Below are 16,311 nucleotides of genomic sequence, written 5' to 3'. Positions count from 1 at the left end.
AGTTTTGTAGACAAAAATATAATTGTGCCACCATATTAATTTATTTCATTATAAAACTAAAATTTAATTAAAAATTAAAAGTTTTTGAAATTCATGACTTGGACCAAATAATAAAGCAGCCAATAAGTGCCCAACATAGATGGGAACTCCTTCAATACTGTTTAAAAAGCATCCCAGGGTGATACCTCAAGAAGTTGGTTGAGAAAATGTCAAGAGTACATGTCTGCAAATTCTAGGCAAAGGGTGACTACTTTGAAGATACAGTAGCAAAAACAACCTATTTAATTTAGGCCCTTTCAAATAAAAGAAAATCATATCTGATTGACAAATTCCCCTAGCTTTAAGGAAGGATTGTTAAGAGATAACAGATGAGGGAAAGTTGCAGATGGGGAGAGAAATAAAATGATAAAAACAGAGGCGAAGAGAGAGAGAGACATCACTTCACCATTCTTGACTCCCTCTTTGATCAGGCGTGTTGCGATGGGCGCCTGGCCCTGACCCAACGAGAGGGCAAAGAAGCGCTGACCCATGCCTGACATCTCTGCCAGCTGAACCAGGGCTGCCGTTGGGTCCACACCAGGGGACAGTACAAAGATAAGAGGAGTCCTTGTGGTGCTGTCTGCTACAACCTGACACATAAACAAACACAGAGTAAATGAGGTTTGGAACAAATGCAGATGGGTTTTGTTGTTTCTATTTTCTTTTCTTTTTATGTAATTAACACTCAACACATATATAAAGAATCAACATTTTACATTTAAACCCCACTAATACAATCCCACCCTGACCCCTCACGAACACCCCTGTGGTCCCACATAACACACACACAATCCAAAAAAATATATAAATAAATAAATAAAATAACAAGAAGCACACATGATTAAACTAAACTACACTCTCCACATCCCCTCCCCGAGAGTCCCCCCAAAAAACTAAATATTTGCCCCATTTTTTAACAAATAAGTCCCTAAACCCCAGCCTTCTACTTACCACTTCCTCAAATGCAGCTACCCTCCCCATTTCCACACATCACGCCGAAAAAGAGGGTGCTCCACTTGACTTCCAACTCCTTAAAATTACTTGCCTGCCGATCATGAGACTGGTCAGAACCCAGTTTTTAATGCGATTATCCCCTAAATTCATGACCGCCCCATCACCCAAAATACAGAGTCTGGGACAAAGCAAAACCTGAATGTTCAAAACATCACACAAATAACTCCAAACCCTCAACCAAAACTCCTGGATCTTAACACACCCCCAAAAGACATGGGTAGTGTCTCCAACTTCTGACTGGCATCGCCAGCAGGTGGGTGTGTCTTTAAGACCAAGCCTATATAATCTAGAGGGGGTCCAATACAATCTATGTAAAATCTTAAATTGCATAAGGCGAACCCTTGCATCTCTAGATACAGACTTGACATTTTTTAGAATCTTAGTCCACACTCCATCCTCCAATACCAAATTCAAATATTTTTCCCATACTCTCTTGAGAGAAGTCAAGGCTCCATCCCCCAGACTCTGAATTAACAGGGAGTAATACACTGATACCTCATGACCTTTTCCAAAAGCAGCAATCACCTCTCCCAAAGCACCTGCCGCTTTAGGGGGGTATGTGCTACTCCCAAAAACAGTACAAAGCATGTGGCACAGTTGTAAATACTTATAGAACTGAGATCTGGAAATCCCAAAATGATGAACCAAATTCTCAAAAGATCTCAACACTCTCATACAGGTCACAGAGTGTAGTAACCCCCCTCACAATCCAATCTGACCAGCAGAAAGGGGACTTGTTGATACATAATTTGGGGTTCAGCCATATGCTTGAGGCAGCATTTAAATAAATGTCCAAATTAAATACTCTGGCCACTCTTGTCCAAATCACGTGCAAATGTGAAATAACGGGGTTTGATATAACTTCTCTGGTTACTTTGATAGAAAGGCTTTGCAGTGGCAAAATAGGGGCAAGGACTTCCTGTTCAATAGAAAACCAGGGAGGGGCTCTTTCAGGTGGAAGTGACCAATGAGTCAAGTGCCTGAGGCAAAACGCATAATAATAAAACAAAATCTTGGGTAGGCCTAGCCCACCTTTGTCTATCGGCCTATGTAACTTATTAAAATGCATCTGGGACGTTTACCATTCCAAATGAAGGACTTCGCTATGCTATCAAATTGCTTGAAATAAGAGAGGGGGACATCTCTTTTGGAATACAATTCATTTTAATAACATTAACCTTCCCAATCATCGATAAATGTAATGAAGCCCACCTGTCCACATCACTCAAAAATCTTTTTATTAAAGGGTCTTTAAAGGGTTAAAATTAACTAACTAAATCAGACAAATTTGCTGGGAATAAAATTCCCAAATACTTAATGCCCTGTTTGGGCCACTGGAAGGCCATTACTGGACAGTAGGCTGTCAGAGCCAAAGCTTCGGATTTAGACCAATTGACTTTGTATCCTGAGAACTTGGAAAAGGAATTAATAATTCTCTGGAGGCAAGGCATAGATCTAGTAGGTTCAGAGACAAATAATAAAATATCATCTGCGTAAAACAGAAGCTTATGCGCCACACCTCCCGCAACCACCCCTGGAAAATCATCGTCCTTTCTAATCGCAGCTGCTAATGGTTCCAGGGCAAGACAGAACAATAATGGGGAAAGAGGGCAACCATGCCGAGTGCCCCTATCCAGAGTAAAATAATCTGAAATTAATCCATTTGTTTGTACCACTGCTACAAGGTGTCTATACAGTAACTTAATCCAACCAATAAATGTACTCCTGAACCCATACATTTCCAAAATCTTAAAAAGATAATCCCATTCTACCATATCAAATGCCTTTTCGGCGTCAAGTGAGAAGGCAGCGACTGGAGGCTGATAATTCGCTACTGACCACATGATATTGATGAGACGCCTGATGTTATCAGAAGAGCTACAGCCTCGAATAAACTCCACCTTATCTATATTTATAAGAGATGTCATAACCTTACTTAATCGGTGTGGCAGCGGGGGCGTGGTCAAGGATCTCTCCGGAGAGAGAGAAAGCGGTAAGGGCGTTTACACCTGAGCTAAATTATGTCTAACACCTGTCTCTAATTTTAGTGAGTACGGGGAGAGCGGCATAAAAGAGCCACACCGCCAGTAGACGGGGAGAGAGAGACCGGCACAAGAAAAGCCATATTGCCACGAAAGTTATTGTGAAGTTGTATGTGTGAAAAGTCAATATTTTCCTTGGAAAGCTGTAAACTTTAAGCTGGACAAATTAAAACACCCACCTGAACTGGGAAACCTCGCTTCTCGCCTCCTCTTTTCCTCGAACTCCCTTACACTGGTGCCGAAACCCGGGATAAGTTTGGTTGAAGATGGACGGAAGTCGCACCGTAGAGTCCTCCCAGTTGGCGGAGATCCTCCAAGCCCTCGCTGGCCTACAATGGAGCCACCAGCAAACACTGCTTGAGCTCCGACAAGATCAAGATCGCCGGTTTGTCGAGCTCCTACATGCTCAAGCAGAGGACCGGCAGGCGATCCGGAGCCTCCTCAGCCAGGAGGCGTCCCCAGCCGCGACCCCGGACACTCACACACCGTTGCCCCCGCCTGCGTTATAGAAAATGGGGACGGTGGACGACCCTGAGGCCTTCCTGGATTTGTTTGAACGGACCGCCGAGATCTGGGGCTGGCCGCTCGGCCAGTGGGCAGCCCCACTTATCCCGCTGTTGTCCGGGGAAGCCCAGCTCGTGGCTCAACAACTGCCGGCGACGAGCCTCCTGGCTTACGGTAACTTGAAGAAAGCCATCAACAACGGGTTGGTTGGAGTCCAGATAAGAATCGTCAACTCTTCCGGAGCCTGAAGCTGGAGAACTCTGACCGCCCGTTTGCCTTTGCCCAACGGCTCCGCGACGACTGCCAAAGATGGCTGCTAGCGGGGGACCGCGGCGTCGACGGGATCATCGACCAGGTGGTACTGGAACAATTAATACACCATCTGCCAAAAGGGACGGCGGAGTGGGTCCAGTGCCACCACCCGGCGTCGCTGGAGGAAGCCATCCAGCTTGCGGAGGACCACATGGCGGCAATCCCGAGGGCGGAAGAGCCCTCCTACTCTCTCTCTCTCCTCCCCCTGTGTTTTCCCCTGTCTCATCCCCCTCCCCTCTCTCCTCTCATTCTGCTCTCTCCCCAGGGCCCGTTCCTGCCCCACGCAGGTGAGGAGGACTTCAGCCACCGAGACCAGCTCCCCGGGTGTGGAAGGCAACACCTCCCCCTACCCCGATGCCCCGCTGCTCTCCCCCTCAGGTGAAGGCGCCCGCCGACACAAGTGCGGGCGTGACGCCTGGGCCAGCCTGCTGGAGGTGCGGGGACCCGGACCACTTCCGGGATCAGTGTCCTCTGATGGAGCTGGGGACAGTGGTGCGGGTCTCCGACCTCCTGCAGGCTGCCCCCGACCGGGCAGGAGCGTACCGGATACCGGTAAGTGTCAAGGGGGGTACTCACCAAGCGTTGGTGGACACCAGGTGTAATCAAACCACTATCCACCAACGCTTGGTTCAACCCGAGGCTTTGGGCACAACTAAAACGGTGAGGGTGAAATGTGTGCACGGGGATATTCACAAGTATCCGGTGGTGACACTGACGATTAAATTCCGGGGGAAAAAGCATAGAGTGGAGGCCGCGGTTAGTTCCCGCCTCACCCATCCGCTGATTTTGGGGACAGATTGGCCTGACTTTAGAGTTTTATTAAAGGGAATTTGTGCGGATGGGTCCTTTATGAAATCAGGGAGATGTACAATGTGCGATGCTCTGGCAGGGGAGGTGGAGCCGTCCTCGACAGCTCCACGTCATAATGACGAGAGAGGGGGAGAGGCTGCAGCCCCTCCCCTTCTCAGGGAATTCCCTGAGGGGGATTTCCCTTTGGAGCAATCGTGAGACGAGACCCTCAAACACGCCTTCGACCAAGTGAGAGTCATCGATGGTCAACGACTCCAGCCTGACATCGCCCTTTCATACCCCTATTTTGCGATTATAAATGAGTGGTTGTATAGAGTGACACAGGATGCTCAGACTAAAGAGGATACAACCCAACTTTTGATTCCACGGAGCCGTCGGGAAATGGTATTCCAGGCGGCTCATTATAATCTCATGGCGGATCACCTAGGAGAAAGGAAAACACTGAACCGTCTAATAGCCTGCTTCTATTGGCCGGGCATTGGCGGTGATGTCCGCAGGTGGTGTGTGGCCTGCCGCGAATGCCAGCTGGTTAACCCACCGGCCACCCCAAAAGCGCCATTGCGCCCTCTTCCCTTGATCGAGGTCCCCTTTGAGAGAATTGGAATGGACCTCGTCGGGCCATTAGAACGGTCAGTATGCGGACATCGCTTTGTATTGGTCCTAGTGGACTATGCAACGCGGTATCCGGAAGCAGTGCCCCTTCGCAACATCTCAGCATGCAGTGTTGTGGAGGCACTCTTCAAAATAATCTCCCGGGTGGGGATTCCGAAAGAAATCCACACCGATCAGGGCACAATGTTTATATTACGGACACTACGTGAGCTGTACGAATTGTTGAGTATTAAATCAATTCGCACCAGCATGTACCATCCTCAAACGGATGGCCTGGTGGAACGATTTAATAAAACCCTCAAAAACATGATTCGTAAATTCGTGCACGACGATGCTAGAAGTTGGGATAAATGGCTCGACCCCCCGTTATTTGCAGTACAAGAGGTCCCGCAAGCCTCCACTGGCTTCTCCCCATTTGAGCTGCTGTATGGGCGACGCCCACGCGGTGTGCTTGATGTATTGCGAGAGGCCTGGGAGGAGGAACCTTCAAACAGTAAAAATTAAATTCAATACGTTCTTGATCTTAAAGCAAAATTCCACACTTTGGGGCAGCTAACACAGGAGAATTTGCTCCAAGCTCAAGAACAACAGCGCCGACTGTATGACAGGGGAACTCAGCTAAGGGAATTTGCACCGGGAGATAAAGTGCTTGTATTACTTCCCACATCAAGCTCTAAATTACTCGCCAAGTGGCAAGGACCCTTTGAGGTCACATGACAAGTGGGAGATCTCGATTATGAGGTCAAACGAACTGATAGAGGGGGCGCACGTCAAATATACCACCTCAATCTCCTGAAATTATGGAGGGAGGTGGTCCCTGTGACGTTGGCTACGGTAGTTCCCGAGAAGGCGGAGCTCGGACCGGAGGTGAGTTCAAAACATAAACAGTTCACCCCAGTCACTTGCGGAGACCACCTCTCACCGAGTCAACTCGCGGAGGTTGCTAGGTTGCAACAGGAGTTTGCGGATGTGTTCTCCCCTCTACCGGGGTGTACAAACCTCATCCATCACCACATCGAGACCGAGCCGGGGGTCGTGGTACGTAGCCGCCCCTACCGATTACCCGAACACAAGAAGAAAATCGTTCGGGAAGAATTGGACGCAATGCTCGATATGGGGGTAATAGATGAATCCCACAGCGATTGGTCCAGCCCAGTTGTTCTAGTGCCTAAGAGCGACGGGTCTGTACGGTTCTGTGTGGATTATAGGAAAGTCAATGTGGTGTCTAAAATGACGCGTATCCAATGCCTCGCTTTGATGAGTTGCTCGATCGGTTGGGCACTGCTCTATTTTATTTGACATTGAATTTGACGAAGGGTTATTGGCAGATCCCCTTGACACCAATTTCCTGTGAAAAAAACGCTTTCTCCACACCGTTTGGATTACACAAGTTTGTGACACTTCCGTTCGGTTTGTTTGGAGCCCCGGCTACGTTTCAGCGTCTCATGGACCAAATCCTCAGACCGCATTCAGCGTACGCCGCTGCCTATTTAGATGACATCATCATTTACAGCAATGATTGGCAGCGGCACATGCAACATTTGGGGGCATGTTCTGAGATCGCTGCGCCGAGCGGGACTCACAGCAAACCCAAAGAAGTGCGCGATTGGGTGGGTGGAGGTACGGTATCTGGGGTTCCACTTGGGCCACGGGCAGGTGCATCCCCAAATTGACAAGACAGCAGTGATTGCAACCTGCCCGAGGCCCAAGGCCAAAAAGGGCGTGAGACAGTTCCTGGGGCTGGCTGGCTATTATAGAAGGTTCGTGCCTAATTATTCAGATGTCATAAGCCCGCTGACTGATCTCACTAAAAAGGGAGCTCCGGACCCGGTCCAGTGGACGGAGCAGTGTCAGCGGGCATTCACGCAAGTTAAAGTCGCACTTTGCGGGGGGCCGCTTTTACATTCACCTGACTTCTCTCTCCCTTTTGTTTTACAGACAGATGCTTCAGACAGGGGGCTGGGGTCCGTACTCTCACAGGTGGTGGAGGGGGAGGAGCGCCCAGTGCTGTACATTAGCTGTAAGCTCTCATTGAGGGAAACTAAGTACAGCACCGTGGAAAAGGAGTGTCTCGCCATCAAGTGGGCGGTCCTCACACTCCAATACTACCTGTTGGGGCGGAGTTTCACCCTCTGTTCCGATCACGCCCCGCTCCAGTGGCTCCACCGCATGAAAGATACCAACGCGCGGATCACCCGTTGGTACCTGGCTCTTCAGCCGTTTAAGTTCAAGGTGGTCCACAGACCGGAAGCGCAGATGGTTGTCGCCGACTTCCTTTCCAGGAATGGGGGGGAGTGGTAGGCAGGCCGGATGCCTCCCCGGCCTGAGTCGGAAGGTGGGATATGTGGCAGCGGGGGCGTGGTCAAGCATCTCTCCGGAGAAAGCGGTAAGGGCGCTTACACCTGAGCTAAATTATGTCTAACACCTGTCTCTAATTTCAGTGAGCACGGGGAGAGTGGCATAAAAGAGCCACACCGCCAGTAGACGGGGAGAGAGAGACCGGCACAAGAAAAGCCATATTGCCACGAAAGTTATTGTGAAGTTGTATGTGTGAAAAGTCAATATTTTTCTTGGAAAGCTGTAAACTTTAAGCTGGACAAATTAAAACACCCACCTGAACTGGGAAACCTCGCTTCTCACTGCCTCCTTTCCTCGAACTCCCTTACAATCGGTTAGCCAGAATTTTTTACAATATTTTTACATCTAGTTGGATCAGGGAGATTGGATGGTAACTTTTACACTCGCTTGGATCTTTGTCCTTTTTAAGAATCAGACTGATCCGGGCTTGTGTCATTGCAGCAAAACCATCTGTCCCTGGAGCCTTGCCAGTAGGTAGGGACTTAATTACCTTGTCAAGCTCCTCCAAGGTTATCTCAAGAGAGTTTTTTTGCTCAATCGTCAGTTTAGGAAGATCTAATGGTTCCACAAAGTTTCTAATATCTTCATCAGTAGACGAAGACGTGGAACTATAAAGATCAAGATAGAACTCCTTAAAAGCATTATTAATATCAATGGCTGAGGTAAAAATTTCACCACCAGCAGATTTCACTGAGGGAATGATAGAAAGAGACTCTCTCTGCTTTATATATCTAGCCAAAAGCTTCCCTGCTTTTTCACCCGACTCAAAGTATCACTGTCTTGCCCTGAATAACCAAAACTCCACTCTCCGTGACAAAATAGTATTATATCTATATTTCAATCGGGTCAATTCTCTGAGGCCATCAGCTGACATACGGCACTTCAGCTCTGTCCCTGCACTTTTAATATTCTCTTCCAACTCCACGAGTTCTCGTGCTTTGGATTTTTTGATGAATGAGGCATATTGAATGATCCGACCCGTAAGAACTGCCTTAAGTGCCTCCCAAGCCACGCCCACAGAGGATACTGAGGACCAGTTGGTCTCCATATAAACATTGATTTCCGTCTTTAACATTTGTTGGAAATCAGGATTTTGCAAAAGGGACACATTAAGGCACCAACTATATGATTTCTTTTTCTCTGTATATGGCAACACCTCTAAACTCACCAGGGCATGATCTGAGACTAAGATATTTCCAATTGAGCAATCAACAACAGATGAAATGAGGGATTTGGATATAAAAAAAAAATCTATTCTAGAATAAATCTTATGGACTGATGAAAAAAATGTATAGTCCCTACCAGATGGGTACAAAAGTCTCAAAATATCCGTAAGACCATGATTTTTACACATCCTGTGAAGCGTCAATGTTGCTCTAGGGGGTTTACACACTTTTGCTTCACTGTGATCAAGGACTGAGTCCATCAAAAGATTAAAGTCTCCTCCCAATATTATATCATGAGGGGTGCCAGCAGTTTGCAGCATCCCTTCAAGATCTATAAAAAAAGCCCTGATCATCAGCGTTAGGTGCGTAAATATTAGCCAAAATCAACCTTTGCCCCAGAATTTCAGCTAAAACAATAATGACTCTCCCTAATTTATCTTTAGTCTGTTTGAGACATTTGAATTGTAGATGTTTATTAATCAATATAATGACTCCCTTGCTCTTACTTGAGCCAGCACTAAAAAAAACATGTCCACCCCATATCTTCCCAAATTTATCAGCTTCCTGCAGGGAGAGATGTGTTTCTTGAAGAAACACAATATCATATTACTTATATTTAAGAAAAGTAATAACCTTCCTTCTTTTTATGGGGTGCCCCAACCCATTCACGTTCCATGTGGAGATAGTACACTCATATTAACATTTGACATATTGATATAGTAGAAAAAATAAACTGTGTCAAAAACAAAATTATACAGACCACATTCCCCATTAGTGAAACTTCCCCCCGAACAAAACAAACAGAAAAAATAAAAACGTGCGCATTAACCCCGCGCACGAAAGTGCCAACCGGCAACAATCCCCCTAAACTCAAAAGGTCCATGAACGCCCACGAGCCCCCACGACAACTTTGCCATCGGATTGCTCAATTTTGCCTCACAAATTTGTGAGGCAAAATTACATAACAGAAAATACTTTGTAAAATAAACCCCAGCCAATAGGAAGAATGAACACAAAGAAGTGTAGATTCATTCACAGAACTGTCTCAAAGGTGTGATCCTCCATAAAACAAATTCCAGCTGATATAAAACCATTCAAATTCCTCGGACAGACAAACGAATATTCAGTGAGCCGGCTGTTATGAGTTCAACGGATGACGTAATCATTCCAATGTCCCGTAAAAATGCTCAACAAAACAAACTCCAGCCAGCAGAAGGAATAAGCACGAAGAACGAACAGATTAATCCACAGCTGTTCCAAAGGAGTGTTATTCAATAGAACAAGCTCCAGCCGCTAGGCGGAACCAATACAAAAAGAAACAAAACCAGCATCCCGGTTCCCCGGATGGTCGAGTCAATTCACTCGGAGGCCGCATAAAAGTATATACCATGACTTACACAATCCGTCAACTTTATAAAAGACATCCTTTGTGTGAGCATGTAGATATTTTGCGGTCATCCATAGTGTCCACTCTCAAACTGGCCGGGAACTTCAATGCAAAAGTAATCTTTCGTCAATGCAAAAGTTTCTTTAAGGAAAAGTGTTATTCACAAAACAAACTCCAGCCACTCGGCGGAGCCAACGCAAAAAGAAAAAAGAAACCAAAATGACGCCCAGCTTCCTCAAAAGCCAGAGTAAGTACAGCGAGTCGACCCACTCACATGAGAAACACCCAATGGTTTACTCACCCATTGATTCAATAAAAGACATTGCCTGATTGAGACATGTAAAGACTTTGCGACCGTCCTTCGTTTCTATTCTCAGTTTGGCCAGAAACATCAGAGCAAAAGTGATCTTTCGCTGATGTAAGAGTTTCTTACATTCCTTGAACCGATCGCGTTTCTCTCTTGTCGAACTCGCAAAGTCCGGGAACAAGAAAATATTATGGTTCTTCCAAGAAAGCTTCCCTTTACTCCTCGCCTGGCGCAACACAAGATCTTTATCGGATGATCTCAGAAATCTGGCCAGAATCGATCAGGGCCTATCTCCCTCAGCAAATCTGTGAGCTGGGACTCTGTGAGCTCGCTCAATTTCCAGCTCGTGGCCTGTTATGTTAAGCAGACTCGGGAAAAGCTCATCTAGGAATTTCACCATTTCTCTGCCCTCCACATGCTCAGAAATTCCAACAATTCGAACGTTATTCCTGCGGCTCCTATTCTCAAGATTTTCAAGCTTTTCAAGGAGATGTTCCAAATCAACTTTGGTGGCGGGCGGATTAGCGGTTAATTCCCTCTCCGAAGATTCCAGACAATCGATTCGTCTCTCAACATCAGTCACTCTTGTAACTAACTCTGAGAATTTTATTTCCATCGCCGTAATCGATCGACGTATTACAGCGAGATCCTCCAAGTCAGCAAGAACCTTCGTCAACATCACGACATGTTGGACAACTGACGCTGGATCACCTCTCCCGCCGTGCCATCCAAATCGAGTCCCCAGTCTGTAGGCCTGTCGGGCTTTCATCCTGAACACGTAAGTGTATTTTAATGTCTCCAGAGCCCGAGGATTTTGACTTCTTTGCCATGTTTTGCCTCAAAGAGCAAATGTGTAACTGGGTGTATCAGATTTCACCAGATTATAACATGAAAATAATTAAAAATTTAGCAAAGTGCGCAGAGATCGTCGCTCACACATCTGCTTCTTGCATGGCGTCATGTGACCTCCTGTTGTTTCTATTTTCAAAGAAAATACAAAAGTCCAAACGCATATGAAAAAAATAATAAGAGAAAAATGAAAATGGGGGAAAATAAATGGCATTTGGTAAACCGGAAACATATTTGATAGATTTCATGAAGTCTCTCTCTCTTTCATTCGAGAGGGAGAGGTTGGCCAGCCAAAAAATAAAAAATAAAAATTGGTGTATTGGTTGCTATGCTCCACAGATCCATAGAGGCTTTAAAGAGTTAAGCAGACTCATTTATAAAGCAGTCTCACATTAAATTTTCTGATTTCAAAAATGGAAAATGTCAGCTTCTTATAAAAATTGTCATGGATTGCCTGAGTCCATTTCACCTTAATGTAATACAAAACTTTGTTTTCACATCTTACCAACATTGAAATATGACTTACAAAATATCATTATGTATTAGGAAGTGTTTGCAAATACTAAGATCTATGTCACAGAGTGTCCTTAGAGTACCCCCCAGAGAGGTACTACAGTACTTGTGGTGCCCATCAGAGCTAGACTTGGCGCATTGGAGCATGCACACTTCTTCAACACACTGATCGGTTTGAAACAAGCTTAAAATTTGGTGCAAATGAATCAGTACATATTGGTGCAAATTCGAACATGAAACTTGACTTGCAAGAACTTGATATCACACACTAGGGATGGGGTTCCACAAATGTGTCATCTACAGTTGTAGGATAACTCTCGTCATATGATTTGTGTGCTTTTGTATAATCAAATGTTGACTATCACAACCAAAACTCCTTTTCTCATGAGTCTGCCTCCTATACTCATGTCTGTGTGGAGAAGTTCAAGATCCAGGAAATGTGGACATCAAAAACCTTAACACTTTTTGAAAGAGGAATTATTATTTATTGATTCCTCACACATTCGCTGATATGCACATTCGCTTTTCCATTATGACAATAAATAATTTCACGCCCATAAAAATTCCATGCCCCGCTTGCAATCTCTCCCCTAATTTGAGAACCTCTGCTCTAAGGTGAGTCACTCACAGCCTTCATATCGAGAATGGGTGGCTCTACAAACTGAGGGCCCAGATTGTTGATGACGAAGGCTGTAACACAGAGAGAGATGCGATCCTGTCGAAGAGATCGTACAATCAGCATCTTCTGCAGCTCATTACACCTGCTGTCCCATTCTCCTGCACTCAGAGAGAGAGAATGAGAGACAAAGAAAGAGAGGACATACATGGCAGGGAGGCAAAGAGTTGCATTTAGAGTCAGGAAGGGAGAGAGGGAAGAGAGAGCTTAAGAAACAGGCTGATAATGTGTCTCACTGGACTCATTTTAAAGGGGTAGTTCACCCAAAAATGAAAATTCTCTCATCATTTACTTACCCTCTTTCCATCCCAGATAAGTATGACTTTCTTTCTTCTGGAGAACTCACACAAAGAATTTTAGAAGAATATTTCAGCTCTGTTGGTCCTTATAATGCAATTGAATGATGATCAGACCTTTGAAGCTGAAGCTTTTTTTACCATAAATCTCCACTTTCCCATTCTTTCCCATTCTGAAAGTAAAAGTGAAAGTGATCTTTTTCTCACCGACAGCAATCATATCGCTTCAGAAGATATAGATTTAACCACTGGAATCTTATGGATTACTTTTATGTGGCCTTTATGTGATTTTTGTAGCTTTAACCTCGTGCGACACCGCGTCCACATGAGTGAACGTTGTATTTTGGCTTCGCTATACCGATGCATAATTGAAATTAATAAAAACAGACTGAATACTGTTAACAAGATTCTAGACTGTCATTTAAAGGCTTCACTTCTGCCGCATCGAGTCACGTGACACAACAGCATGCCATCGATTTCCTTAAAATGCTCCTACGGACGCAGTGCCAACAAAAGTGCCTCTGGTAAGAAAAATCTTTGTTTATTCATGGAAACCAGTTTGGTTGTAAAGAGTAGCGTCTCTAGTTTCATTTGATATGCCGCAGTTTTTAAAAAATTTATTTTTCACGTGCCAGCACGCTGATAAACATGGTCTATATATGTGGACACTGGCACCACATTTCCTCAAAAATAGAAAAAACATGTCAGTTATTTTGAATATCTTTCAACTGTAACACATCTGTGGGTCATTTAGCTTCATTTTAATATACATTTTGTTATGTTTAATTTTGTTATCTCTGTGCAATACGATTCTGTTCATTAACATTAGTAAATGCATTCCTATATATTTACTGTGCATTTTCACACTGAGAATAAATGGGTTAATCCAAAAGCTGAAAAATGTTACTTTCAGAGGCTTTATATGGAGTTAGGATGAAAATAAGGTGCATTTTGTACTGTTCTGAGACCAGTGCAGACAGAAAGCACACTGGAGGTTAAGTCATTTACTAAATAATGAGCAAGGGAGCATCCTATAGCTTTCTATGCAGCTAAGTGCATTCAATCCTAAAATCCAACCAAAAGTTCAGTTTCAGGCCGCAGATGATGTTTGGACCACTCAACATGTTTGGCAGACATGGGGCAATGGTAATCAGTACATAGATTCAGAATTTTATAATCCTACATTTTATTTTAACATGGTTGGCAGTGATTGGATGATGCTGGACATTACTTTGAATAAGAATTATTTAATCACCTTTACAGAAAATCAGCTGTAATGTATGTAACGTCTCAAAAACATGAATAAACAACAAACCTGGAAACAAACAATTTGATAAAAATAAATTTCTATAGATTTTCTATAGCTTAGTGTTATTTAAAATTTCACAACGTAGTCTCGATGTCCACATATGTAGACATTAATTTTAGGAAAACCATTTACTCTAAAAAAAAATTTATTTCCTTGTTTATTAGGTGCTACTTGTTACAAATCAAAAAGGGAAATGGAAAATGCACATAGCAGTCACGCTCGGGTCTCAGGAGGTTAAAGATCTGGTCACCATTCACTTGCATTGTAAGGACCAACAGAGCTGAGATATCCTTCTAAAAATATTTGTGTTCAGCAGTAGAAAGAAAGTCATACACATCTGCGATGGCATTTTTGGGTGAACTATCCCATTAAAGGGGTCTTTTCAAACAATGGCATGATCCAATACGCCAGAAATGACTAAATGTCAAAATGAATATTGTCATTACCGTTACACTTGAAAAGAAACGAAATGACAGACTAGCACTTACAATTAAAATACACATACAAAAGCACAATCACCAACACAACAGACTTTTGCAGGCCTCTGTCCATCCACACACATTCATTACCAGGTAGCGGTGCTTTCTCTGGTTCTGGATAGGTGTACCAGAGATGCCAGGCTCGAGGCTGCTGCTCAAACGAGGCCATGAGTCCATGGAAATTAGTCAGTTTATTCAGTTCTGTTATGTTGTCCCAGTTAGAGTCCGACAGCCAGCTAGAGCAGGGGTTATCCATCTGTTTCTTCTTATCAAGCACCTAGCACACATACACACAAACACAAAGATGCACAAGTCAGATTGCTTTATGTAACATGAGGACTTTTTTCATTTTTAATCAAGACAGTCCTTTCACATTATCTACACTCTTCCCCCAGCGATCCTCACCAGTCCTCCCCGCAGGAAGAAGCCGTATTCGTCCATGCTGAGTTTGCTGGATGCCTCCAGGATCTTGGCACACATGTGGAAACTGAACAGAAGCTTGTGACATTCAAACAGCCCGCGACAGGTATACCTGCAAACCGATCAAAGACACTAACATGAAAACTTAAAATGATTTAAAAAGTAGCATATTAAGAAGTGGTCAAGAGTAGTGAGTAGTGAGTATTGAGTTGCGACACTATACACTGCAATTTAAAAATACAAAGGCTCTTTTTTGCACCTCCATCCTTTAGAGCTTTCTTTTCAATATGCATTTATTTAACTGCTCTGATTTGGATGGATGTTTTCTCTGTAAAAATACATTTCAAAATTAAGTAACTGTCACATCCCTTATCTATGATAAACACTACAAGTATCTGCTTGCCTAAAAAATAACAGGGAGACATGATTACATAGATGAAAAGATAAAAAAAGTTTTTCAATACACTTATTACCATTTTAAATCGCAGTGTATGAAAAAATATAAAAATTAATGAAGGGTCTAAATTACCCTTAATTCCCACAGTGCAAGTTATTTTTGTACATAAAACATTAAGTTTAAAACAATGCAAACAAAAAGACTTTCACATGGCATGTCATGTCCCGCACACCAGAAGGGGTATAGAGTACAGGCGAGAAGTTTAGAATTCAAAACATAGGCCATCAGTTCTGGATCAGGCACCATTAAAACCGGATTAAGCATAGCAATCAGGAAGAAGTAATTGGGCCAAATCCAAGAGTGGACTGTCTAGATTACATGCATAATATCTTTGTTTGAAGTGAGTCAAACGCTTGATGAGAACGTAACAACATCAATATTTTTTGTTATCAGTTGTTTCTGTGAAAGGCATAGCAAGTCTGTCTCACTCCGTACTGCCAGCTCGACTCAAAAGCAGATTTAAAATCTGAGAGCCTGTGCTTTCACTGTCAATTCCAAAGACACAAATATGTGACGCTCCACTGGTGGGCACTTATTTAACTTTCACAAATGAATTTGTGAAACTACATATAAGGCTGTTAACCTCACCTAATCAGAGACAATTTAGCAGAGACGGGCCACTTCTATTAAAATGAATGGGAGAAACTGGAACCCCCAACGGATGTAGAAAGGAAGTCCTGCCTTACAGGTAAACGAGCCAATCACCTTTTAGATACAGACATCACCTGTCAATTAACTCGAGAACGCGCATGTGCATTAGC

The 16,311-nt window shown here is 44.0% G+C and overlaps 1 protein-coding gene across 1 annotated transcript in view; it reads right to left on the bottom strand.

The window, feature by feature from the left end:
- Positions 1 to 16,311, bottom strand: part of dnah2 (dynein, axonemal, heavy chain 2) — a 299,507-nt gene that overhangs the window by 17,053 nt on the left and 266,143 nt on the right. Inside the window, exons 74-77 of the mRNA XM_051722679.1 lie at positions 15,079 to 15,205; positions 14,764 to 14,950; positions 12,542 to 12,690; positions 446 to 629 (exon numbers count right to left, since the gene is read on the bottom strand). Coding sequence (XP_051578639.1) covers positions 446 to 629; positions 12,542 to 12,690; positions 14,764 to 14,950; positions 15,079 to 15,205 — 647 coding nt within the window. The remainder of the gene's footprint in view (positions 1 to 445; positions 630 to 12,541; positions 12,691 to 14,763; positions 14,951 to 15,078; positions 15,206 to 16,311) is intronic.

The sequence above is a fragment of the Myxocyprinus asiaticus genome, chromosome 2 (genome assembly GCF_019703515.2).
Source record: "Myxocyprinus asiaticus isolate MX2 ecotype Aquarium Trade chromosome 2, UBuf_Myxa_2, whole genome shotgun sequence".
NCBI lineage: Eukaryota > Metazoa > Chordata > Actinopteri > Cypriniformes > Catostomidae > Myxocyprinus > Myxocyprinus asiaticus.
The sequence above is the reverse complement of the archived record's forward strand: the minus strand, read 5'-3'. Positions and strand labels throughout refer to the sequence as shown.